This window comes from Sceloporus occidentalis, unplaced genomic scaffold (assembly GCF_023333645.1).
Source record: "Sceloporus occidentalis isolate IW3139 unplaced genomic scaffold, rSceOcc1.0.p SCAF_199, whole genome shotgun sequence".
Taxonomy (NCBI): Eukaryota; Metazoa; Chordata; class Lepidosauria; order Squamata; family Phrynosomatidae; genus Sceloporus; species Sceloporus occidentalis.
In genome coordinates this window covers 171,316-199,172 of record NW_028317179.1, presented here as the reverse complement: position 1 = coordinate 199,172, position 27,857 = coordinate 171,316, and the positions used below count along the sequence as shown (strand labels likewise).

Here is a 27,857-nt window from a genome sequence, read left to right as displayed (position 1 = left end):
GTAAGTGAGTAAACATCGCTTTAAAAATAGCTTTTAAAAGCATTATACGGAGAACATTTCATATGATCGTTTGCAGAAAATCATTTAAAAAAAAAAAAAAACAACTGTAGAAAAGCTTTAAAAATATATAAAAAAAATTTCCCTGATAAGGAATTAAATGCATTATTTTTTTTAGTAGATATAAGGGATTATGCGATACGGCACTCGCTCACAGTACTTGTCCCAGTCGGGCCCATATTTCATCCTGCATAGAGTCTCATCTCTGATTTCGCGGTGAATAAGGAGGCCAGTTAAGAAAATGCCATAGAAATATGGCAAAATATGAGTAAAGCCTAAAAATATATAAAGAAAATTAGTTAGTGTGGAAAAGGTTTTCAGCTGAGCAGCAGCACAATGGACAGGATGGATTGTGATCACAGAAGGGGGGGGGGGGGACTAAGAATGTGCGTGATTTAAACAGGAAAGGTAAGCCTTATGTAAAGTTGATTCAACTGTTCCAAGTTTTTACTGGGAAACTTACCACAGGGTAAACACCAGGTCCAGGCCATGATGAGGTCCCCCAAATAATTTGGATGACGAACAAATCCCCACCAACCACACACCAGCAATTTCTTTCCAGACAAAGTCAGAATGGTTTTTAGGTCTAGAGAAAGACAAAGCGCACAATGTATGGAGATCTAGCTATGTACGGCTTGGCGGAGAGGAAAGAGGGGATGTGATGGAAACATTTAAAACACATAAAAGGACGAAAGTTTATTTTAGAGCAAGAGGCCATAATCTAAAACAACGGGGTCAGAGGGTTAGATGTAAAGATGTTTTACTTTAATGAGAAGTTGGAGAGGTTAACAGTGAGGGGATTAAACATGCATGGGATAGGGATACAGCTCCTGAAGACGAGACCAACGACTGATTAACTGATGGAATAAATGAGCCGAAAAGGTCTCATCTGCTGTTACATACTGTAGGTAACATGGGAAGGGATGGCCACAGAGGTTACATTTTAGCTGTCCTCATGTAAATATACTCACAAGCAAGCTTTGGGTCATCGGGACTTTTCCGGAAGGCGTACTTCTGGTTATTTGCACTGAAGAATATGAAGTATCCGAGCACTAAAGGAAACAGAAAGCCCCATATTAATACCAGGTCTTTGCAAACGCCCCAATGGGGTAGTACATGTGTCACTTATGCTTTGCTGTTAATGAATAATGAATATTTCCCCCCCAAAGATCTGGTACATGCTTTGATAAAATGTGCAAAGCAAAGTTAAGGCAAACAGACATCACAATTCAGCAAAGTCAATTATCCTGCTATTAAACATCAACTTTATAAAAGTAATATATATCATTCTTAGTAAAGAAAGTGACCAAATGGGAAACTTATTTATAGAATCAGATTAAAAATAAGTTATTTTATAAACATGTTTTCAGGCAGCTGCAGATCAGCCACGTATATGAGTTCTTGCTGTGTTTTTGAGTCCAATCTACTAAACAAACATTGGGACTCCTTATACTGCATGTGGGGAACATGCATAGTCCCAATGAACCAAATGGACATTAAGTAATGAAAGTCTATAGAGGAAATTACTTAATTAGCATTGCCATAAAGCATCAGCTCAGTGTGGTGTTTGAGCTGGAAAAGTCACAATGACAACAATGGCGGCCTCCAAGTCTGCAGATAAAGGGAATTTATTGGAGCAAAATGAGATAAAACCAGGTTTTTGTCAATGACAGACATTACTGCGCACAGTGCAGGGGGGCTATGCTCAAGAAAACTTTTCGTGCAAAACATCCACATGGGAAGCCCCTGTTAACATGTTTCCGCCCTGCTTCTTGTGAGGAGTGTAGAAGACTTACTGTTTAACGCAACAATGGCTGTAGCCGTAGGCCAAGAAACGTCCATAGGATGATTGACCAAATAGAAGGCCTGCAGGCTATAAACGAAAGGCACCCACACCAAGTTTCCAAAGGCAAGCATAAAGCCGAACCCATCATGTACAATATCCATACACGTTAAGGCACTTTCCTAAAAAGAAACACAAGTTAATTATTTAGACAATTGATAGGCAAGTCACATTATCATAAACCTTTTGAATCCCTAACTGGACCATAAGGCAGAGGACTTAATATGATTAGGATGAAAAGATTACAGACAAAGAGCAGTCTCTACTAACATCCCTCAACCGTTACGGTTAGTTGGGGATGGAGCTTTAACTACTGGAGCATATTCCAGGAAGCCATAAGAGTAGATTTAGATGGAGTCAGATGGAGAGTATAAAATCTGCCCCGGTGTAATGCATGGTTTAGTTAGAAGTTCCCTCTTACACTGTCAGTATGCTGATGTTTCACTGTATGGACCCAGAAATGATTTTAACTTCATTTTATTTTAATGTAAACCGGTGCAATCACAGTTGCTGTAATTAGGCAAATGTAATTTCTCTGAAGAGCAATGACAAGGTGCCTCTACATAGGTTGATCGGTAAATGTTTATCTTAATTATAACCCTCATATTTCAGAAGTTGATTCCAGAGATGCGGTTACAAGTTTGTTACTCCAAATTTCAGGAGACAATGAAAAACAAAACGAGGTTCTTAAGTGCCAGCAAGGATGTATCCAAGATTTGTATAGCCCTTAATCCTAAAGTTTGCACCAACAAAATAGAAAACATATAATCACCTCATTCCACAGGGCATGGGCGACATACAACAGCTGGAGACTGTTTACCAGGATCATGGACACCGACGGTACATCTCTTTTCTGTATGTGCATTTCAGCTAAGAGCATTATGAAATTGATCAAAGTCTGGAAACAAGAAGGAATATTAGTAACTTGAATATATGACAGGTACCAGTAGAAAGGGTGAACAATTTAAAAAACTGACCGTTCCACGTAAAAATGCATTTGAAAACCTTAAAAGCAGAAACTATTGCTAAGCACATGTTTTAGAACAAAAAGGCAACTGGCCACACTTTATCCACGCAGTGTGGAACACATTAGGGTAATGCACAATTTAGGAGCTTATATCGGGTTCCTTTATAAACAAGGAGCAAAGCAATTTCTAGGAAATACTTCGGAACATTTGTCCATCACCCTACTGTAACTAAATAAATCTATTTGAGCCCTCTTTCATCTTACATATTATGCTTGTGATATACCCTAGTAATGATATTTCATACACATGAATGAGTAAAGAGATAAATACCACTTACCCAGCCGATTAACCCTGGGCGCAGCTCAAAGAAATACTTAAGGTCAAAGCTTCCAATGCGAGGGTTTAATTCACGCCCCATGAAAAATTTATATATAAGAGTTCCTGCAATGGAAACAAACTGTTTTGTAATGGATTTATCGTTTAAAAACGATAAGCACGTAACTGATGAGTCTAACAAGAGAAAGGAAAGATCCTCTTACCGGTGTTCCCGGCTGCAGAAAGGTCCTCCTCTGGGGCTCTGAGAGAACGTGCGTAGAGATAGATGCTTAGAAGTATAGAGATCAGAGTAGCAGAAGCCACAAACTGAAGATAGTGCTCGTATACATAGAGAAGATTTATCTTGTAGTAACTCATCACTGCTACTGATGCAGAAGTCAGTAGTAAAGCCATAAATCCTGCAAAAGCATACAAATAAACACTAAATAAAAACGGACATTATAAAGATTACATTTTTAGGCAAGTCAAAAAAAAACACTAAATAATTCAACTACTTTTAACCATGTAAACAAAGGCAGTGAAAAAATCCGTTACCTGACCGTAAGTTTGACAACGTAATCTTTTTTTAGAAAAAAAAACATTTATTGGGTCTGGGCTACTATGAGGCATTTCAGCAAATACAATGTAGTTATTGGCTCTGTCTCCAGCTAACAGACTCCATACTAAGAATTATTCATGTCAAGTTTCCCAATATGTATTCTTTAAATTACATCAAACCTCAGGTTTATATAAGTTTAAATGTAGGAAATTAAAAGTGAATACACATAGAAGTAACTAGGAATTCGCCTAAATACACTTACTACAAAGTCTGATTTTCCTGCAAAAACCATACCATTAATTCTGTACGGCAGCTGTTTTCCATTTGTAAGAAGTACACCATCAGCAACCTGGAAATATGAAATTCAGGATTACCAGGTATATTTTACATTTAAACAAGCTTTTGTAAAATTACTAAAGGACTTAAGGGAAATGCTAAAAGGGGCATTTACAGATGCTAGCGTGTCGCTTATATTTAAAGGGCATAAAATGTTCATGTTAATGAAGCCCTGTTAAGCCCGTAAAAGTTATAGTCCTGCCAATATATGGACTCTAATGCCAGGTGTCCCCCTTGAAGTTAAATATATGGAGGGATTTATGTGTATTCCCCTAATGCATCTACGCTCTCTCCCAGGCCCTCCATTCCATTTTATTAGCAGAACACATCTGCTGCATATGGGTTCGATATTCACAGCCAACTCATGAAAGTTACAGGGGGTCTAAGGAGACCCCAGTGCAGATGTGAAGAAAGCTCTCCCATTGATTTCAATTGCAGCTGCAAGTAACCAAAACTGGCATGGAAAGTGCACAATGCAGGTAATGTCACACTCTGCGTTATCTTCTCCTAAAGGTATGTGGTTTTTATTTTATTTTTTCTTTCAGCAAAGTTCTACAAAACACTTTCACAAGCAATCTTTGCTGAACTGTAAGAGCAGGATGCTACGAGTCCATAATTCGTTTTACCTTCCCAATAGGAAGTATGTAGATCAGTGCCTGCAGAATCAGCCAGAGGATGTAAAACCCCAGAACAGCCGGATCCCATAAACTGGTAAACTGTATTCTTGGAACAAAAAATAAGCTGTCTGGATCTTGCTGCTGACATTTTATCAGCAAGTAGAACAGGGCAGGAGGCATGGACAACATCATGAGAAAAGTCCCTGAAAGACAAACATTTACAAATTCTAAAAGTACAGTTTTTAAATAAGGAAGATATACTCCAGGCAAGTGAGTTACAGATGCCCAAGGGTAGAATGGTTTTCTTTTTAATCAGTCTATAGAATAAGAGGTGAAACACAAAGCTTAGAAAACAGTACACAGTTACATGCAAAATCATTTCAATACACAATCACACAAACTGGGAACATAGAAAATGCCAGGAGATCAGACCAATCCCCTTCCCCATCTAGTCAGCCAGTTAATCCCGCTGTAAAGAGAAACCTAAATCAGTCGTTGGTCTCGTCTTAGATTCAGGAGACAGGGAAGTGACCCAAGTATTACAAATCAATACACAGACTGAAGTGTTTACCTACTGTCCCACCAAACTCCAGCTGCTTTGCGCTTACTGCAACAGGTTCTCTCTCTACAACCTTTTCTTCTAAGACTTCTTTTGGCACGATCTCCTCTCTTTTTGGTGGCAGACTATAACGTAACACCTTTTCACGTCTCTCAATCTCTTCTTCATTTTTGGCCTACAGAAGTTCAAGAATTAAATCATAAACACTTAAAATTAGCATTGATGGGTTTCTGTAAAACGCCAGAGCATTCTCAGAATGGGGTTATTTAGCAAGGAACTCTACAGAATGCATAAGAAACATGCCTAACAAAGCAGAGATACTTTACACATTAAAACTCCACAACTGTATTGAATGGGTCGGCGGGTAGGAGTGGAGGGGACATCCACAGTTCAGGTGCAACTAGAACTACTAAAAGCAACATATTAAATCACTTTTCGGCCAAATATAGGGATCATTCCTGCAATTGATTTAATACGCGACAGATCATAAAAAAAGTGGCCAGAATTTGTAACCTTGAGCAGTCGGACTGAAACTAATGGCACCCTGAGCGGGGTTACATTAAGTGGAGATTAAAATCCCGAACAGGATTCCTCATGATGCGGCAGGAATTTGCAGAGTCTGTAGAGACTCTATTGGGTCTCCTGCCTACCTGCAGTGTGCGTGACTGTATGCTGGAGCCACAGGGATGCACGCAACGATCAGAAGGGTATCTGTGGGACTCCCCTGACTGTTGAACATGGGAACAACCCGATTGCTATGCAGGGGACCACAGAAGACCCCATAGTGGATTTCTATACATTGTGCACTGCTCTCCGATACAATGCACAATAGAGAGCAACATTAAAAAAGTCTCATCTCCAGTGCTCCCCAAGTACCTTAAAACAGAAAATTATATTACAAAAAGGTATAATTGAGGGGATATTACGGAAGAAAATATTTTTTACATAGCTTTTTTGGGGGGCAACAAAAAATCTGTGAAAATGGGGAATAAGCTTCATGCCTACTTTAAAAATGGCCCTAGTAAAATACCCTGGTGTCTTTTCATTAACATTTGGTTTAAGGGATTGTTTTGATATTTGTGACAAATATAAGCGGTCCTACCATGCTATGTTTAGGGAAAAAATGGACTTTGATGCACCTGATCGTAAAACACAAGGACTATTTGCTCATGTGCACGTTGCTTTGTTGGCATGTAAAACAGGCCCAGGGGAGCCGCCTTACACAAGGTGGGCAGCTGCAGATAAATCATTTAATCACATTTGTTTTGCAAGATATGCTTTAATTCTGAGCATAGAAATATTTATACAAATGCAACTGTATTCACACCGTTTGTTATTTCAAACTACAGTAAACGTCAAAAGTTACCTGAGTCACTCTGTGATGTATAACAGGTCTTAGAAGCCCCTCAGGCTCACCGTTGCGTTTTCCAATATTATAGTCATTAAACTTCTGAAATAAAAGAAAAGCAAGGACACAAGCATTAATTTCATCGCAGTTAATAGATGGCAAATTTAAACAGACATGTAGGACCAAATAATTTATCTTAGCAGATCTGTCATTTATTTCCTTCTAAAGGTTTAATCATACAAAAATTAAAGGACGGCTTTTATTATACTTTTATTTCATTTTATTTATATGCTCCATGCAAGTGCTCAGCTACACAGGGATCCCTTATTTGAAAGCCTCTCGGCGATCAGATCACTATTTGCGTCACGATGTGTACTGTAATCATGTAAATATTTAAGCCAAAGAGTGTTAAAACACCCTAAACACAATTCACATGCTGGCTCTACTGCAGGTAAGCGACACGGTAAAATAAGAGCTAATGACATTCTGTAAATTAATTTTTCTGCTCTTATGCATCAAAATAAAAATGGTACAAACTATTAATAAGCTTTGTAAAATACAATCGTCCTTTTAACGAAATTACCAAGGGCGTAAGATGAACTTTTAATACTTCCTTTCGGATCTCTCGGAGTAAGGAGGATGCCGGGTTCTCATTTTTTGGGGTACGAGTAGGAGACTTTGAGCGCCGTCCCGGTGACCGAGACCTTGATCGGCTTCTGCGTCTAGAAGGAGAAGCCGAGCTTCTTTTGTTACGAAAGAAGTTTAGGGTCTATCAAGAAACAAAGGATTCCAAATGATTTTGAAAATTCATGTTGATATTAATACCTTCGATAACTAAAATCACAGAAGAAACGTGTCACAAACAGCAAACAGATAGGAAAGCGAGATTCCATTGATTGCCAGGATTCCAAAACATACGGCTTCATTCATTAAGCCACAAGCTATGGATTAAATTACGGTAAAACATTAAGTAGTGAGAAGATGCAATGAAAAAGCAATAAGAGCAGCCCCCCCAAAATGGCAATGTCGCAGGACTATTGACATTAAAAGTGCTTTATATTTCAGCCTCAGATTCAGAGACACAGAGCTAAAGACTAAAGAAAGAAATTCCCTGATAGTGGAGTTCAGATGTTAAATTTAGATCAACTTGTAAAGAAGTTGATATTAAAATAATAAATCGGAATATGCTGAATTGGTAACCGGGCACTTATACAGATAATCTAAATATTAATAAATATAAACTCTGTTTCACATAACATACATAAAAAATTATCAGTGTGGAATTGGATTAACATTCAGGCAAAACTTTAAACCAGGGGTGTAAACATTATTTTCTTACTATTATTTTTGAAGCCTACTTCATGCTAAACCTACAAAAGTTTGCATTATTTTATTGTATTTTTACCGACTTGGACTATGCCTTTTGTTGCCATGACAATAGGAAAGTTTGATTCGTTTTTTTATTCGTTATAGTCTCAAATTTTGATTTTAATTACCAATTTTTAATTGAGAATTACTTTTTATTACTATAATAAGGCCGTTGTCCTCAGGTGAGAAATTGATGTAAAAAAAATGGATCGCAGGTGACAAGGCCATTACAAGGTGACATTACCTGCTCCTTACCTTAATATCGCTCTCCCTTAGCTCGAGTTCAGTGCCATCCTTATAACGCACCGTGTACAGCTGGTCCGCATCATCAAATGATACAACTCTGACTTCATAGTAAAGGCTGCTTCCCGGCCACCGACCCATCACATCCTCACCATCTTCATATTTTCGACCGGGCATTTTCAAAAGTTCTGTAGCTGCGCAATAAAAATGCATGTTTAAAACCAAATTACATCAAAATTGTATAAAAATTCAATAAGGGTGTTTGTTTGTAGCAGAAAAAAGGGAAATATACATGAAATTATCAGCTAACAAGGCGTCCGAAGATAATTTCCAAACGCATTCGAGTTATAAGAAGAATATAATGTAACATATTCCATGCACTGGAGCACATTAAGAAACACTCCAGCCATCATATACACTTTAACTCTCACTTCAGACCACTGTCTTCTGCCATAGCAGCATTTCCCTGCCACTGATTGGCTGCTTTAGTGTTTATAAGTGGACTAAATAGATACGTCAGGGTCAGTAACGCCCATTCATAGTTCTGCGATATCAGTTGAGGAGCAGTTATGCAACACGTCTTCCAACCACGTGTTAACCCCTTCTCTCTTGGTAAACACTTTGTGCTGCAGAGGATTTTATCCAAACACCTCTGTGGATGTATGTAAGCGGCACAACAAGAACACACGCGTCAAGGAAAGTGAACACGGCCAGTTGCATTCATGTTACGTTTAGACTTTCATTCTAAATACGGTAATACCGGGGATTCTCTCTACTCTCACTTTATGATACAAAAAAACCCAAAGCAATGCTACACCGGATGCAGCTGTTACAATATCCTTTGTTACACACAAAGCTACATCTCTACTAATGATACAGTCGTGCCAATAGTGATACGCGAGTGTAGGAGTCCATTACACGATCCGTATTATACCGCACTTTGTATAAATGTCACGCCAGGTCAGGAGACATAATGAGGGAGGAGTACAGTACGCAGACTGATATTTATCCACTTAGTAGATCTATCCCTGACTTATGTGATACGGTACCATCGCAAACCCACCTGCTTCTCCACTAACGCAGCCCAAGGATCTGCATTATAATTAAAATTATAAAATAAATAAAGATTGTTGAACCGCATTCAGGATGTATTTAGTCACTGATTGGGCTTATAATATATATATATATATATATACATACATACACACACACACCTTTTACCTGCAGTCATTTAGCTGTCATGAATTAAGAGCGAAATATCCTGGAACAATTTTTTTTAAGCAAACAGTTCATTGACACAAATCTGGGGCCACATCAGACAGAAGCCAACGATGTGCAGGAAACTACAAACCAACATGTGTGTGTATGTGTATATCTATGTATGTATTTATATGTGCATATCTATGTAGCTATTGATCTATACATATATAGATCTATACCTAAAGCATGCGAGGCGGACCCCCTTTATCTAATGTCTCAGGCTGTCTTAGTCAATTCAAATTTTTCCAGACCCTTGGAATGTTACGGACAGTAAGAATTGTTGCCGTTATATAAATAAAAAGAAATAGAAAGAGAAACTAGTTTTGCAACAAATGCCCAAAAGCAATATTTAATTGCATTAACTAAATCAGGAATTTAATTAAAGAAAAAAAAAGGTCCGAATTCACACAATTAACTCCAAGTGTCTGATCTTTTTAACTTTTTTTTTTTATATAGGCAGCCCCATTTAACCCTTTTAGTGCCAGAGTAGCAATAACTTTGAATGCAAGGCTTTTACCCTTCAAGCGTCAGAGGGGGAATACAATTAAAGTTTTTAACCCTTTAAGGTCCAAGTTTTACGGGGTTTTTTTCTTCAAATACACTTTTAGTAACAGAGAGTAATTTAGGTGACTTTAACACCAAGCTTTTAACCAATTAATTGCCTGGGCCTCTAGCAGAGTAAAGGCCCGTAACATGACCCCCGCGCATGCACATGACGCACGGACCCCGCTAGGGCGCAAGGAAAAAGTTTGGCCGAGAGCAGGGGCATCTCCCGCCGCCATTGTCACCCCTCCTCACCGCTGCCGCTGGCTTCTCCAAACACAGCCGGTGTCTAGATACTCCGGAATACGCCACCCACAGGACGCCCTCTACGCTGCCGCCTGAAAGCTCGGACGCACTCAACCTCCCGAGCCCGCTTCCTCACAAAGTTCTGTAAAAAAAACCGCTCTGGGCGCGAAGCTTTCTGATTGGCTGCTAGGAGAGATTTCAAACGTGCCTCCCGGTTCCGATTGGCCGAAGCAGGTGGGTGCAGGCGGATGAGTCCCTGTGACCCAGCCTTCTTCTAATCTGACAGAAACGCGATAAAATGAAGGCGGGAGATGTGGGTGGAGTCAGCTGTGTTTACCGGCTGTCAGAAGCGGTGAGTGACGTAAACAACAATTAAACGTATATCCATTAACCCCTTAAGTCGCAGGGGGTTTGGGTACCGTAAGCCCCGGAGATATTTTGCCGTTTTTACCACATGTGGTTTCATTAAGATTCTTCTTCGTCTTTTATGAACTCGCAGAAAATATACATCCTTTCAGAACAAATGGGGCTTAGAAACCATAGAAATGTGCCAAAAATAATAATTGTGATTCCTGGTATGGAAAAAACTAAAAAAATAATAATTTTCTTTTGCAATTTTCTTAGAATATCTTTAAAATACCTGATGAACAATGACCCCACATACATATATTTGTATGTTCTGGAGGGCCACATCCCCATAGGGTACTAATTTGAATAATTATGGCTTAACGGGTTTGGTGGTAGTGAAGGGGGGGGGTTTGGAGGTCGGGCAATTGGATGTGAGGGCTATTTTTAATTATTATTTTATTTACATTTTTGCAGTTATCATAGTAATGTGGATAGAGATCCCTCTAGTGGCCTCTGCAACATGTTTATATGCGGGTGATGTCACAATTATATAATGTAGCTCAATTTATTGTTTATTTTATTATTTTTAGTGATTTTTGTAAAAATACATTTTTTCTTTATTTTTTTACTTTTTCCACTTGTGGGAAGAGGGAGAAGCGTAATATCTCACTCTGTTCTTTGCGATCCCCCGGTGATCACCTAGCAACCTGATGCGTTTCACTGGGAGGATGCTGATTCAGTTATGCTCATGAATTTAAACCGCCTGGTTTTCTTCTGCTCTTTGGCGCTCAGTGTAACTGTCTTTTTAGTTTAGCTTTTTAGTTTAAACATTAACCTCACAGAGATGGGATCAGTGGCAGCCTGTGGCAGAACCAACATTATCCAATCAATTTGCTGCTGGAGTTTCCCCCCTCATTCTTCTCACTACCGGCCTCCTGCAACCAGCAACCGCCCTGATACAGGTCATAAGGGCTCTTTCCAGTGGCGTCGGCCCCCCCCGGTGTGCCGGCACATTGAGCTGAAATTGCAGCCGATGCGGCTGACAGTTTCAAAGCGGCTGTAAAACCGAAGTGGTTTTAGAGCCGCTTTGAAACTATCAGCCGCCGGCCGCTTAATGGCTTGCCGGCATGCCAATCATTGAGGCTCTTCGTCCCGCCCCTTTGAAGATGCTCAAGGGGGCGGGCACTTACGGAACAGATGCTGTGACAGGGAGCACGCGGTAGAAGAGCAAGAGCAACGGAAAAACGAAGACCTTCAAAAAAGTAATTATTTAATTAAAAAAAATAGTTGATAAGCAGAAGGGTCTTCAAATTAGTGATGGGAAGTTCGGATCATTAAAGTGAATCGGATCATTTCGATTCGTTCACTGAAATGATCCGATTCATGATCCGGATCTTCGGATCACTCAGTGTGCCTGCACGGAGTTACTGTTTTCCAGTAACTCCGTGCAGGCACACTAACGATTGGCCCCGCCCCTTTCATTATGAATCCCCCCCCCTGCCTCCAGTGATGTCAATGAAGGCAGAGAGTCGTTCAAAGATTCGGATCTTACAGGGATCCGAATCTTACAGTGATCCGGATCACTGTAAGATCCGGATCACTGTAAGATCCGGATCATTGTAAGATCCGGATTATTGTAAGATCCGGATCTTTGAACGACTCTCTGCCTTCATTGGCATTGTAATCATTCAGAGAATGTCACCATACTGTTATAAATAATACATTCATAATCACTGCCCCCAGGATTTACATTCCCCTTTACCTGCAACTGCACCTTAAGCTAACTTTATTAAATTAATTAAATTAACCCTCACCATTAAATTAACCCTAAACACCCCATCAACCATGACTGCCCTAAAATTAACCCTTAACACCCCATCAACCATGACTGCCCCTAAAATTAACCCTTAACACCCTATTAACCATAACTGCCCCCAAATTAACCCTAAACACCTCATTAAGCATAAATGCCCCTAAATTAACACTAAAAACCCCATTAAGCATAACTGCCCCCAAATTAACCCTAAACACCTCATTAAGCATAACTGCCCCTAAATTAACACTAAAGACCCATTAAGCATAACTGCCCCCAAATTAACCCTAAACACCTCATTAAGCATAACTGCCCCTAAATTAACACTAAAGACCCCATTAAGCATAACTGCCCCTAAATTATCCTTAAACACCCCATTAAGCATAACTGCCCCTAAATTAACACTAAAGACCCCATTAAGCATAACTGCCCCTAAATTATCCTTAAACACCCCATTAAGCATAACTGCCCCCAAATTAACACTAAAGACCCCATCAACCATACCAATTTATTAGGTAATTTATCTGGAGTACATGCAATTAATTTAGGGGCAGTTATGGTTAATGGAGTATTTAGGGTTAATTTCAGGGGCCGTTGTGGTTAATGGGGTCTTTAGGGTTAATTTCAGGGGCCGTTATGGTTAATGGGATCTTTACGGTTAATTTCAGGGGCAGTTATGGTTGATGGGGTATAAGGGTTAATTTTATGCTGATGATTGAGGGTTAATTTAATTAATTTAATAAAGTTAACTGTAGGTGCAGTTATAGGTAAAGGGGGGCAAACTCAGGGGAATCTAAATCCTGGGGGCAGTGTGAACATTATTAATGTATTTATTTATAAAAGTATGGTATCAGTGATTTTCTCTGAATGATTCGAATCTCTGTAAGATTCGGATCCTTGTAAGATCCGGATCCCTGTAAGATTCGAATCATTCGACTCTTCGGTTCATTCAACTCTTCGGTTCATTCGACTCTTCGGTTCATTCGACTCTTCGGATCATTCGACTCTTTGAACGAATCTCTGACTCTATGAGTCATCGTTCCTGTGAGAATTAATGAGCTGTAACCTGACCCCAGAGTGCTCTGCAGATGACTCACAGCTCTAGGATCAGGTTACAGCTGCATGATGATTCACAGACTGAACCGCTACAAACGAATCGTTCAGTCTAGTGAACCGACTCATCCGGATCACTAAAAAGAACCGGATCAAATGAACGATTCGTTCATGATCCGGACATCACTACTTCAAATGTCATTTCAATTTAGAAGGAGAACCCCCATCAAATACGTTTGGGTATTTTGTTAAAAATGCCGTTATTTAAGATTTGTGTTATTAGAAGTAATGCACTAGAGTAAGTACACCAGATCTCACTGGAGGAGGCACATTAACAAAAGCTTCACTGAAGGAGGGACATTAACAAGGGGAGGGCTGCCTTGGGAAAATTAAATACAAAAAGATGGTGGCTGGCAGTCTGGGGACATAATTACACATGGGGGTGGGGGGGTTAATACACATTTGTATTGTCAGCAGGGGCTAATATTAAAGAATGAAAAATAACTGTCACTTTAGCTGTTATTTTGAAATCATATTTCAATCACGGTCTTTACTTCAAAGTGATAAGTGCATATTATGTAGTTAAAAATGCACGTCTAACGTGTGTGTGTGTGTATATATATATATATATATATATATGTATATGTACTGTTTTATAATTGGCCCCCCTACTTTGGTCCCTGGCCCCCCATGTGCCCCCCCTAAATATGAAAGCTGGAGACGCCACTGGCCCTTTCTAATCCAATTTTAACTGGCACGGGGAGACAGGAGTGTATCGGGGGTCATGGACCCCGCTGTGAAACACTGCGTGAGCAGCCACAGGGAAAGCCGCAGGAGCGGTGAGAGGAGGGAGGTTGGGATGTATGTATATGTGTTCATATATATGTATGTAAACTTGGATGGGTAATTGTGTGTGTGAGCATGGGTGTGTACTTGTGTGTGTGAGAATGGATGTGTACTTGTGTGTGTGAGCATGGATGTGTAAGTGTAGTGTGTGTTAGTGAGTAAGAGTGTGTAATTTGTGTGTTTGCATGTTGGAAGGGGGGGGCAAGGGGCAAAGAAGGCACAGACCAGTTGTGTGGGGGCAATGATGGCACAGACTAGCTGTTGAAGTTGGGGGGACCTGGGGGAATTTTCGCACCCCGTGGTTTCTAGTTACGCCCCTGCCTGGAGTCTTATTACAACTCACAGGAGCTCATTCTGTTGTTATCAAATGTCCCGAGAAGTCCCACTTTTGCTTACCTCTTGTCACCCAGTGTCTCTGTGCATGTGCAGTCTATGTGCTGTTCAGCGACTGTCTACCTCTGCAGCCTCCAAGGGAGCAAAGTTCAGTATAAGAAATGCTGATAACCTTCTGACTGTTTCATTTTATGAATCTATTAAATGAAAGTTCAGCTTTGAGGCAGTTTCTAAATCACAAACAGGGAGGCAGAGGCTCCTTTTCTTTCATATGTGGTCTGTCTGTCCGTTCTGTAGACCTCTACCTTTTCTCTATGGCTGGAACTGGTGGCCCTGGAAATGACCCCCTTTTAACGGCACTCTCAGAAGCTTGCCTTCAGGGGGCTGTGCATTTGTTCAATAAAAATTGTGATATTTGTACCATTTGAGATACGGTCTCTGTGATAATTTCTGCTAAACTATCCATGATCTCTTTCTGGCAAGGTGCGGGATTAGAGGGAATGAAAGGAAGCCAGACGTCTGCTGGATGCTTTCCCTACTGCATGAAATCTATAGGTTTTTATAACGTATCAACCAAGTTATGAACAAAAATTACACAAAGAATAACATCTGAAATCAATACAACAAATGGGAATGTTAAGTTGTTAAAAATGTATTTGTTATGGAATCTTAGCATCATCTGCCATATTTTTCCAACATATTGATAAATTAACAAACATGTGTTCTTATATCTATTGCCATGACAAGTGTGTAACGTGGTGCAGTCATCCAAACACACATATGTGTGCAGTAGAAGAACAGGTATGTATCAATTTGCAACACCTGAATAATAAAACCTTCTGCCAAAGTGTTTTTCATGCTACCCTATCAGTAGCTTTCAGAACTACCAGGGAGGATTCTAGGTTCTAGACATGAGCAAGTGGGCTTGTTTTTGGCCCATTCATTTTCGGACAACGAATTTCATTTTCTTCCCATTCGTTTCGGACAAAAATCTGGGGTTATTTTAAATTCGGAAACAAAATTTGTTTTCTGGTGCCCAGATTTACTCCTACTTACTCCCTCAGACACTCACTCTCTCACACTCTCATTTTCATTCACTCCCTCCCATGCTCTCATGACTCCCTACCTTTTTTACCCACCACTTCCGTTTCCGTGTCTTACAGCTCCACTTCCATGTCTTGCATTTTCTTGTTCTGCATCTTCTAGTCCTCTTTTCTTTCTTCTCTCTTCTTTCTTCGTCTGCATCTCCACGGACATAACCTCCTGCCAAACTTTTGCCAAATTAAAGGGGCCGATAAACAAGTAACAGGTGCATATGGTCAGCACGTGACTGCAAGTGAAAATACATAAAAGACAAGGTAATTATCTGCAATAAATTGGTCAGCAGCACAGACTGACAAGTGACTGAGAAGCTGCTTATAGCTATGAGATCCTAGATTCACCTCCTGTGCCAGGCATGACCCCAACGAGCTGTCTGCGGGCCTTGTATACATGCTGGATTGTAACCCTGACACACACCATACAGTAACATGCACACACATACTCTCACGGCATATGCTCACACACCCATACTAGCGTGTGTTGAGGACTGGCCGGGCTGAACGGTTCTTATCTGAAGTAAGCTTCTATGTTGTTGCCATTCTAACTTGCTGACTTGCAGAATGCATAGGCAAGAAGGTGGCTTCCACATCATGTCATCGATTAATCAAAGCATTATGCAGAACCACGTCCGCGGTGTTTATTGTAAGAACATGGATTGTTCAACCTATATTCTCACAATTCATCATGTCTAGCTGGGCTGCACAATAAGCTGCACAGCTGGACAACTCAGCTGCCTAAAGCAGGAAATACTTATAGTTCTGTTTCCTTGATTTGGTTCAGTGACATAGGATGAGATGACTGAGTAACCACACAGTGAAAATGTCTGATATCTAAAAGAATATGTAATCGTGAAAAAGCAACATAACTGAATTATTTAAAATATTGAAATTATTTAAATTAACAAAATAAAATGTATTTAAATAGAAACATAAACAATGAGGAAAGGGGGATAAAGGGAGAGATAAAGAGAAATGAAAAAGATGAGATAAAAGAAAAGCGAAAACAAAACGAGAAAGAGACATCAAAGAAAAAGTCCACGTTTGCTTTCTGCACCCAAATGATATTGCTGTAATGCCTCGATGACGAGGCATTCAGCAACACTGAGATCAGCATCAGGGCCGTGTCTGGCCCCTTCTCGGGCCGTCAAAGTCTGCCATTCAGTTTATGGCGGCAGAGGCCCGTTTTAAAAGAGTTTAGGAGGTGATGAACGATCACCTCCAAAACTTCAAACTCCCACCCCAGGATGCCTGGGACCACTCCGGAGAGCAGTCACAACTGCTACTGCGAGGGATTTCGCCACTCGCAAGATGGCGGCACGTCCTTTGAAAAAAGGTCTCTCCAGACCCTCCTGAGAACCCTGGCTCCACTTGCAGGTTGAATACAGGTACTGCATTCAACCATGCAAGTCAATGGAGCCCAGCTTGTGATTAGTAAAATAAATTAAAACAAAAATAAAAAAATAGTAAAAAAAAAAGGGTAACATGTAAAAATAATTTTCCACTAATGTCACCATCAGGGGAACCTTCCAGTTCCCCAAAAAAGTAAAAAAAAATTTATATATATATATATATATATTTTTTTTATGAGCAAGTAGTAAAATAAGCGTCTACTAGGGTGTTTTAAAAAATGTCTGATTTGATGGGGTAAATTGCATTGGCCGGGTTCAACAATTACTTGTTGAATTACTTGTAATTATTGCCCCGTAACGTGCAGAAAAAGCAAAAAAAATATAAAAACATTGCCTATTTTATAAATGACACGAAACGGTTAGTGCATTTAATAAACAGACCATGAAATATATGTATATAAGACAACCATATTCAAAATGAAGATCTAAAAAAGATGTTTCCTCATCAGCAGGTGCTGCACACATTACGTTATCACAAACATATTGTTTAAATTTGAATATAAATACAGTTTTATTCTTTTGCATCTTGTGCGGGTTATGCCTGTTTCCGGAAATATTTCCAATTTTAAGAAAATCTTGCAACATTTCTTGTTGTGTGCTGCTGTAAAAGCACAAAAAACACAATCCGTTACCAAGTGTCCATTTGGGACACTTAAAATTTGGAGCAATACGTTACTTTCTGAAAGTAAAAATGTTCGGTGGAAATAAATATACAGGAAAATAATTTTTGTGAATATATAAATAATATTAGTTAATATTAAACAAAAAATAGGTAATTTTGATTACAGGAACTGACAAGCTTTTCAAAATAGAAGCTTTAAGGGACCGTCTCATGTCCCTGACACCCCTGATATAAGAAAGAATGGTAGCGGCTAGTTCCTACCCAGTAGAAGGACTCTGGTGATGTCAGCAGACCATGTGACTGTTTGGTCACATGGTACAAAGAACTACAGGAAGAAGAAGAAGCAGCAGCAGCAGCGCGGGACGTGCAAATGGGCTGTGCTGGGCTGCTGTTTCTTTTTCAATAACATGGGATGTGAGGATGAAGCTTTAAAAGAACTCCTGAAAATACAGAATATTATGGAGGCAGAAGAAAACTTGAATCTGTGAAATAATTCACAGTGAGTCTCTCTCTCTCTCTCTCTCTCTCTGTGCCGGTGATTGTGTCTCTCTCTCTGTGCCGGTGATTGTGTCTCTCTCTCTGTGCCAGTGATTGTGTGTCTCTCTCTCTGTGCCAGTGATTGTGTCTCTCTCTCTCTCTCTCTCTCTCTGTGCCAGTGATTGTGTCTCTCTCTCTCTCTCTCTGTGCCAGTGATTGTGTGTCTCTCTCTGTGCCAGTGATTGTGTCTCTCTCTGTGCCAATGATTGTGTCTCTCTCTGTGCCAGTGATTGTGTCTCTCTCTGTGCCAGTGATTGTGTCTCTCTCTGTGCCAGTGATTGTGTCTCTCTCTGTGCCAGTGATTGTGTCTCTCTCTGTGCCAGTGATTGTGTCTCTCTCTGTGCCAGTGATTGTGTCTCTCTCTGTGCCAGTGATTGTGTGTGTGTGTCTCTGTGTCAGTGAGTGTGTGTCTCTCTCTGTGCCAGTGATTGTGTCTCTCTCTGTGCCAGTGATTGTGTGTGTGTGTCTCTGTGTCAGTGAGTGTGTGTCTCTCTCTGTGCCAGTGATTGTGTCTCTCTCTGTGCCAGTGATTGTGTCTCTCTCTGTGCCAGTGATTGTGTGTGTGTGTCTCTGTGTCAGTGAGTGTGTGTCTCTCTCTGTGCCAGTGTCTCTCTGTCTCTCTCTGTGCCAGTTTCTCTCTGTCTCTCTGTTCTAGTGTGTCTCTCTGTCTCTCTCTGTGCCAGTGTGTCTCTCTGTCTCTCTCTGTGCCAGTGTGTCTCTCTGTCTCTCTCTCTGTACCAGTGAGTGTCCTCTCTCTGTACCAGTGAGTGTCCTCTCTCTGTGCCAGTGAGTGTCCTCTCTGTGTGCCAGTGAGTGTCCTCTCTGTGTGCCAGTGAGTGTCCTCTCTGTGTGCCAGTGAGTGTCCTCTCTGTGTGCCAGTGAGTGTCCTCTCTGTGTGCCAGTGAGTGTCCTCTCTGTGTGCCAGTGAGTGTCCTCTCTGTGTGCCAGTGAGTGTCTCTGTGCCAGTGAGTGTCTCTCTCTCTCTCTCTGTGCCAGTGAGTGTCTCTCTCTCTCTCTGTGCCAGTGAGTGTCTCTCTCTCTCTGTGCCAGTGAGTGTCTCTCTCTCTCTCTGTGCCAGTGAGTGTTTCTCTCTCTCTCTGTGCCAGTGAGTGTCTCTCTCTCTCTCTGTGCCAGTGAGTGTCTCTCTCTCTGTGCCAGTGAGTGTCTCTCTCTCTCTCTGTGCCAGTGAGTGTCTCTCTCTCTCTGTGCCAGTGAGTGTCTCTCTCTCTCTGTGCCAGTGAGTGTCTCTCTCTCTCTGTGCCAGTGAGTGTCTCTCTCTCTCTGTGCCAGTGAGTGTCTCTCTCTCTCTGTGCCAGTGAGTGTCCTCTCTGTGTGCCAGTGAGTGTCCTCTCTGTGTGCCAGTGAGTGTCCTCTCTGTGTGCCAGTGAGTGTCCTCTCTGTGTGCCAGTGAGTGTCCTCTCTGTGTGCCAGTGAGTGTCCTCTCTGTGTGCCAGTGAGTGTCTCTGTGCCAGTGAGTGTCTCTGTGCCAGTGAGTGTCTCTCTCTCTCTCTCTGTGCCAGTGAGTGTCTCTCTCTCTCTCTGTGCCAGTGAGTGTCCTCTCTGTGTGCCAGTGAGTGTCCTCTCTGTGTGCCAGTGAGTGTCCTCTCTGTGTGCCAGTGAGTGTCCTCTCTGTGTGCCAGTGAGTGTCCTCTCTGTGTGCCAGTGAGTGTCTCTGTGCCAGTGAGTGTCTCTGTGCCAGTGAGTGTCTCTCTCTCTCTCTCTGTGCCAGTGAGTGTCTCTCTCTCTCTCTGTGCCAGTGAGTGTCTCTCTCTCTCTGTGCCAGTGAGTGTCTCTCTCTCTCTGTGCCAGTGAGTGTCTCTCTCTCTCTGTGCCAGTGAGTGTCTCTCTCTCTCTCTGTGCCAGTGAGTGTCTCTCTCTCTCTCTGTGCCAGTGAGTGTCTCTCTCTCTCTGTGCCAGTGAGTGTCTCTCTCTCTCTGTGCCAGTGAGTGTCTCTCTCTCTCTGTGCCAGTGAGTGTCTCTCTCTCTCTCTCTCTGTGCCAGTGAGTGTCTCTCTCTCTCTCTCTGTGCCAGTGAGTGTCTCAGACTCTCTCTCTCTCTCTGTGCCAGTGAGTGTGTCTCGCTGTCTCTCTCTGTGCCAGTGAGTGTGTCTCGCTGTCTCTCTCTGTGCCAGCGAGTGTGTCTCGCTTTGTCTCTCTCTGTTCCAGTGAGTGCGTCTCTCGCGCCTCCGCTCAACTCTCCTGCACATCATTTTTTAGTGAATAGACTCATTTGTTATAGACTAAATGCCATGTCTGTAATTGAGACCTTCACAATGTATATGAGAATGTGATAAAATAAAGCAACAGCTGTATATGTTTCAAAATAATAGTAATAATAATAATATATGTTCACGAATAATTAAATGAACATAACGCATGTAATATATCTGGAATTGCAATTAAAAATCAGGTTTTTTTTATGTTTGTTTTTTTATCTTTAACTAGATGTTTATACTGTTTTCTTCTTCTACAGTCTATCTCAACCACTCACAAAACATTAACTTTTTAGTGACATGGGTAGATTAATAGATTACGTCCTCATGGTGGCGGCTTTTTGGAATAGGAGCCAGGCATAAGCTGTTGCCCACCGAGTATTGTGCAGCGGACAAGTGCAAAGGTATTGGGAACAGCTCAGCTGTGTGCGTCGGACCGCCATACACAAGGGAGAATATCCAAGAAAGGCTCCATTGGTTGTGTCTTCTCCTGCTCAGGTGATTAGGGACCACACAGGGTTAAGGTGTGAATCCAGGACAGATGGAAGACAATTGGAGTCATAAAAAGGACACGTCGGTACCCATTAACACAACAATTATTATTAGGAATATCTATGGGTATGTTATGAAACCGGGTCAGATTAAATAAAATCTAATAGACAATGTTTCTGCCCTTTTGTTTCTTGCCTTTTTGCCCATGGCAAGAGCATGGAAACAAGATTTCTCACTATGAACTGTCTAGTTCCTATTCCTGTAAGGGACCTGTGTGAGCTGGAGGTATGAAAGTCCTTTAGCTGGATAGAAACTAGATTTTACACCGTAAACCGTCTAGTTTCTATCCCTGTAAGGGACCTGCGTGAGCTGGAGATATGAGTCCCTTTGCGGTATTAGAATTAGATATTGTATCTTTGTTAAGGACCATTGTTACCTGAAGGTATAAAAGTCCTTTAGCTGGATGGAAACTAGATTTCTCACTATGAACCGTCTAATTCCTATCCCTGCAAGGGACCTGTGTGAGCTGGAGATATGAGTCCCTTTGCAGTATAGGAACTAGGGATTGTTATCCTTGTAAAGGACCATTGTTAGCTGAAGGTATAAAAGTCCTTTAGCTGGATGGAAACTAGATTTCTCACTATGAACCGTCTAATTCCTATCCCTTTGAGGGACCTGTGTGAGCTAGAGAGATAAGGGTCCTTAAGCTGGATGGTAAATAGATTTCTCACCATGAACCATCTAGTTCCTATCCGTTAACAGGACCTGGCCACGATGGAGCAAAAGGTCCTTTACAGGGATAGAAACTAGCTCTCTTTACATGAGTTGGATACTTCCTATCCCTGTACAGGACCTGACCACTAGGGGGCAAAAGGTAATTTTGCTGGATAGAAAATAGCTCTCACACACTGAGCAAGCTATTTCCTATCCCTGTAAAGGACATGGTCCTTCTACCAGATAGGAACTAGTCGCAACCATTATATAATGAGGGGTATTTTTCAGAGCGTTTGCTCTGAAAAAACCCTCATTTTATAATCGATAATAATCGATTCAACTAATCGATAATGAAATTCGTTGGCAACGAATTTCATTATCGACTTTATCGATTAGTTGTTGCAGCCCTAAGAAATACCCAATGTTTTCATGTTTTTTTGCTTTTTTCTGCACGTTATGGAGCATTAAGTACAAGTAGCGTTTTGCTATTTCAAAACCATTTTTTCCAAATCTGGTAATTCTTCCCCCCATGTGCCATTTCGGGTATCTTTGAAGCCGGCTAATTCAATTTACCCCATCAAACCATATATTTTTGAAAACTAGACACCCCAAGGTATTTCAAATGCTAGTATTTTAACCCTTTCCATGCATGAGATTGTACCACCAGCCTTTGCCACACTTTTTTTGGTATTTTTTTTTTACACAAATTGTACTTTGGGTATACATTTATAGCTCCAGGTATACGTCACAACAAATCAAACAACACAATATGTGTTCAGGAACATCTCCCGAGTTCAGTCATACCCAACATGTATGGGTTTGTCTGGTGTTTGGGGTTAAAATGCCACATTTTGGAAGTGCGCTTTTTTCCCCCCATTTCGGTCAGCCTGTGCCTATGCCCTATCTTTGAGCCCGGCCACTCCAATTTACCCCATCAAACCATTCATTTTTTAAAATTAGACACCCCTTGGGTATTTGAAATGCTTTTATTTAAATTTTTCCATGTCAGGATTTTTGGGAAGATACAGCGCTAATTTTAGCACTTGCTCATAATAATAAACTTTATTATTTTATTTTATTTATTTTACTCTTTTTGGACTTTTTTTTTACATTTTGCTGGAACTGGATAGTTCCTCTAAAGCATAATAATTTTTAAATGTTACCATGTTTTTTTTCAGCTTTTTCTTTTTTTCCTTTTTTTTATTTATTTATTTATTTTTAAATATTTTACTAATCACATAGTGATTAGAAAGCTGGGCTCCATTGACTTGTATGGTTGAATGCAGTACCTGTATTCAACCTGCAAGTGGAGCCAGAGTTCTCTAGAGGGTCTGGAGACCGTCTAGCAAACTTTTTCAACTTATTATTTTTTTTCCCGGTTTGCCGCCATCTTGCGGATGGCGAAGACTGCTTTTAAAACGGGCGTCCGCCGCCATACAATGTACGGCAGATGTTGACGCCCCGGGGAGGGGCCAGACATGGCCCATAATGCCGATCTCGGTGTTGCTGAATGCCTCGACATCGAGGCATTACAGCAACACCGTTTAAGCTTAGAAAGTGATCGTTGATCACTTTCTAAGCTTGTTTAAGTCTCATGACGTGTCAGGCACGTCATAGGTCGTTAAGTGACCGTTTTGCATGACGTGCCTGACCCGGCAATGGACGTTAAGGGGTTAAAAAGAAAATATACACCCTGCCCAATAATATAGTTGTGGACATGATCCAATCCTTTAGGGCTGGACATGGATGCATTTTTCCAAAATTTAGGAGTCATTTAAAATGACTTTTGAATGGTAGTAAAGAGAGGAGTCCCTCTTTAAAATAAAATAAAAAAAAAACATTCTAAATGTTTCCCCATGTACATAGATCATCATCAATAGGCCACTGAATCAAAATTCATGTTAAAGCCCAACCCCTGTTTTATAGACTGCATCTGGGCAGAGATTAAGGATAACCGCTAACGATGAGCCGTGTTCATTCTGTTTGGCGATTGTAAGCTATTGGTGTAAAGTGCAACAGCAAGAGGTTGTGATTTAATAAGGTTGAAAGTACATTGTTACTGGCTGGCACGGCTTTCAGGGTAATGACATTCATGTTGAGTGGATGTTATTTCAAAATCCATAATTTGCTAATTAGGAAAAAGTAGATGCTTTACAAATGAAGAATTATAGTGTACATAGCATCACATGAATTAGGTTAGATTGGGGCCACATAAAGTGGATTACATAAAATTCTGTTTTATTTGGGAAATTACAATACACATCTGTGTATGATGTCATAAAAGCAGATGTTCTATTGTGAGGTCATAGCCATGTATTGTACCTGTAGTTATACAACACGAAGGAAACCATAACAAAAATGTAGGTGTTTCTCAAATTTATTCTGATTTTATGATGTTAATTGGAAACCACCGATCTTGATACACTTGGCCAGGGCTCCGTCCATCCTTCAGGCCATCCAGTCTGAAGTGAAAAAGGAAAAGCCAGAGAGACTCTGGCTGCCCGATGAAGAGGACGTGTAAGATGCAGAGGACATGTCACATGAAGAGGACATGTCACATGAAGAGTCCTCTGTGGATTCCAAAACTAATGGAATGTCCTGTAGTGTCTGCAAGCGGAGATTTGGTGTTGGTGGCTGGTACGGGGGAGTTGAACAGCGGCTCTCTATATCCTCCCACTCAATGTTCTGGAAGAATGGATGCCGCCTAATACACCCTGCGATCCAGTGGCGATCCTGAGGATCTTTACTCAAAAGATGATTCAAGATGTCACCAGCTTCTTCAGAGAGCAGTTTGATATACCGCGGGCTTTCATATACAATGGAACGCAACTCTTCACTATTGCTGGTACTGTTATTGAATGGTAAAGCCCCGTTAAGCATCTGGAATAGAATCACCCCAAAGGACCACCAGTCCACAGCAACACCGTATGCTTTGTTCATATGTATTTCCGGGGCCATGTAACGGAATGTTCCACATTCTCCTTTTATTTTTGCTGTTCCAAAAATGCCTTCTGCAACAAGACCGAAATCGCAGATCTTGGCATGGCCCTCTCCGTCAAGCAAGATGTTGTCCGGCTTCAGGTCTCGATGTATAACGCCCCGAGAGTGGAGGAACTGGATGCCACAGATGATTTCAGCTGAATAAAATGCAGCTGTGGTGTCGGCGAGACAGCCCACCCTCTTCATATATGACTGAAGGCTTCCACCAGCCATATACTCCATCACAAATGATACACAGATCTCGGTTTGGAAGGCTGCATATCCGTGACACAGGAACGGGCTGTCTCGAGCCATCTCCAGGATCCTCCTCTCTTTCAGTAAGTACCGGGGCTTGATGACTGTCTTGCGGATGGTTTTGACCGCTACCATGGAATCTCTTCCAGGGACAGAAGCCAACATGACCTTTCCAAACGATCCTTCTCCCAGGACTGAATGGAAGTTGAAGCCGGAGAGCGTCATGGGTAGAAGGCTCCGAAATCTTTTCGCAGTAAGACTGTGTTCCTCCATACTCCTGCGTCTTTTCATGGGAACCTTTCCCCTTCTGCGCTCCTCCAGATGTTCCTCTGCTCTTTCTTTCTCCTGCTGCCTCAGATTCTGGCTGCTTTTCTCGCTGTATCTACGCCGCTTCTTCTCATGTTCGGAGCTGCCTGTGCTGGTTCTGGGGCGTTTTGTTGTGTCCTTTGCCCTCACACGCAGGCTGCTCTCCTCCCTCTCTTTAGGAGTACGTTTGGTCCTCTTCCTCTCGCTCCCTCTTTCTTCACGAATATTGCTACTCTCTTTCTTCTTTTTGAGGACAGGGACTCTACTGGCCAAGTGCTCTTTGTTCTGATCCTTACTCCTTTTTGCGGTGTTAGTAAAAGCTGTTTTCAGTCTATTGAAAAACTTGCACAGTTTTCTGGGGCAGCATCTCCCTACAATCCACCTCAGTCCATGGAGTAGACAGCAGTCCCCCATAACTCTCCTTTTAAAAGGTTCTCCTTTTAAATCTCAACAATCTCTGATGTTGTTGGTACCAACACTTCAAGTCTGCTACGAATAGCTGCTTACAAGTGCCGGGCGCCCAACTACACTGAGAGAGCAGGTGAACGTTCTCCAGCTTTACAGTGGTAGTGATGTCACAATTCACTGCTCACATAGTGAGGTCACAATGATGACTCTTCCGCTTTACTGCTTTATGGATGTAAACAAAATATTGCAGGTGGCCATGGAAACAAGAATTAAATGCATAGAAGAAGTTGAATTAAAAGACAACTGTAGTGGGGGAAAATTTTTCCTTGAAACTCTAATAACATCCGAGCTGCTGTAAAACATAATTGCCATAAAGCAGCAGCAGCAGCCGGGGAATATCCATGTTTGTATAACTTGTTTAGCAGAGAAAATATTCCTGCACATATTTATAATATAACATTAATAAAACAAGTCATTTAGGTCCAACGTTGTTGCAGTGACAAGTCATTTTTTTCATTATGGGTGCAAAATGTGTGCAAAGTTGGTGCAGTAGGAAGCCGGTGGGTTTTTCCCTGGCTGCACTTTAGCTGCACACAAGACTTCAGTGTTCTTTAATCATACCGTTTAGGACCCCACTGAGCGTCATCTGAAGACTGGATATTTATGGCACACAACATTTTTCTATGTCTTAGTTATATCACTATAATATTTAATATATATATATTTTTATTATTATTGTTTTCTGTTAAAACACTCCAATCACCATATTGATGAAACCAATCTTTTATAGTACAGGGCAGTGTGAACTTAGCTTTGGTTCGAGATACAAATTTTCGACACTCATGTAAATTAATAGAATTAGAGTTTTATTAAATTCAGCCTATTAGATAGAACATCATACTTAAAGGATCTGGACCCCAAGATCTTCTGCACAGACATATTCACAGGCTTTGCATTATAATTGCCATTGCTGACCCCTGACAAAGCCGATTTCTGTGCCTCCAAACGCGCGTTAGGAATTTTGTTTTTCTGTTCTCCTTTCTCATTATCATTTTACTATTTACACCCTGAGCATCCTCAGATAAGTGAAAAAAAAAAAAGATCAACGTAAAACATTTCGAATAAAAGGACCACATGCCCTGCCCCACGCAGCTTTCCCTTCCAACCAAAATACATTCACAAAGTACAACCACAGATATTATTGTTATTTTTAAAATGGATTTTTCAGTGCCGTTTATTTTATAGACAATATACAACGGGTGATAATAAACAGCATTTGCACTCAGGATTGATTCTGTATCACACCGTTACAGCCCACGGCTTAAAGGTTCCCGGCTTTGCGACTGGACACTGCAAGACAAAGACAGAAATGTGGCAATCATTAATGTTTTTCCTCCCCTATGACAATATATATTTTTCTTCCCTCGTGACAATACATTTTTTTTTTTAGTTGAAAAGGAATCAAACACCAAAAAGACACAAACAAAAGCTTGTACCAGCTTAATGAAGTTATCGATGCAGGCGTTGCGAATCCTCTCTGGGGTGGCAGGGCTGTCCAGTTGAAAAAGTCCTGTAATATTAGACTCTGCCCTCGCTGATGTAATGGCATCCTTTACGGCAAAAAATATGGAGGCCGACAAAAATAGTGGAGGTTCTCCGACAGCCTTAACAAAATAAAGGTAATTATTACAAACTTATGACGACGCTTGTAGAAAGTAGTTCTCTCCTTCCATTGAGCATTTTATAATTATAACTGAGATTAGGATTTAAATTAAAACTTTTTATTCCAGCCACATGCTTTGCATTATAATGGAAACTCACCAGAATTTTAGTATTATAGGAATTCATGCACTATAGATTATAATGATACAACCTTGAAAAGTTACGTATTATAATGTCACATATAATATAGTATAATAAAGCAGAAAAACATTTCTAGACTAGATAGGGCCAAATAATTCTGGTTTGCCACTTTGTTCCTAAAATTTACTCCCTAAAGCTGTTGCCATTGACGCCAATAATTGACTTGAATAAAAAAATATCTTTACACTTTACGTTACACTGATTTTGCCTAAGTTTATTTCTTGATAAAATATCTTTATATATTTTATTTTTATGAAGTATATATTTATTTTATTTTTATAAAATATCTAAAATATATATGTATA

The 27,857-nt window shown here is 40.8% G+C and overlaps 2 protein-coding genes across 2 annotated transcripts in view; both read right to left on the bottom strand.

Moving 5' to 3' along the window:
• Positions 1-171: 171 nt before the first annotated feature.
• Positions 172-8,390, bottom strand: LOC149278147 (delta(14)-sterol reductase LBR-like). Its single transcript, XM_089502264.1, has 12 exons — positions 8,226-8,390; positions 6,621-6,704; positions 5,267-5,429; positions 4,705-4,898; positions 4,037-4,091; positions 3,408-3,602; positions 3,206-3,309; positions 2,673-2,798; positions 1,854-2,022; positions 1,029-1,109; positions 521-643; positions 172-332 (listed from the first exon to the last, which is right to left on the bottom strand). The coding sequence occupies exons 1-12, from the start codon at positions 8,388-8,390 to the stop codon at positions 172-174; spliced, it is 1,620 nt and encodes a 539-aa protein (XP_089358390.1).
• Positions 8,391-26,988: 18,598 nt separating this feature from the next.
• The window catches only part of LOC149278146 (xanthine dehydrogenase/oxidase-like), a 35,398-nt gene continuing 34,529 nt past the window's right edge, over positions 26,989-27,857 (bottom strand). Inside the window, exons 36-37 of the mRNA XM_089502248.1 lie at positions 27,186-27,353; positions 26,989-27,039 (exon numbers count right to left, since the gene is read on the bottom strand). Of these exons, the coding sequence (XP_089358374.1) occupies positions 26,989-27,039; positions 27,186-27,353 (219 nt within the window). The remainder of the gene's footprint in view (positions 27,040-27,185; positions 27,354-27,857) is intronic.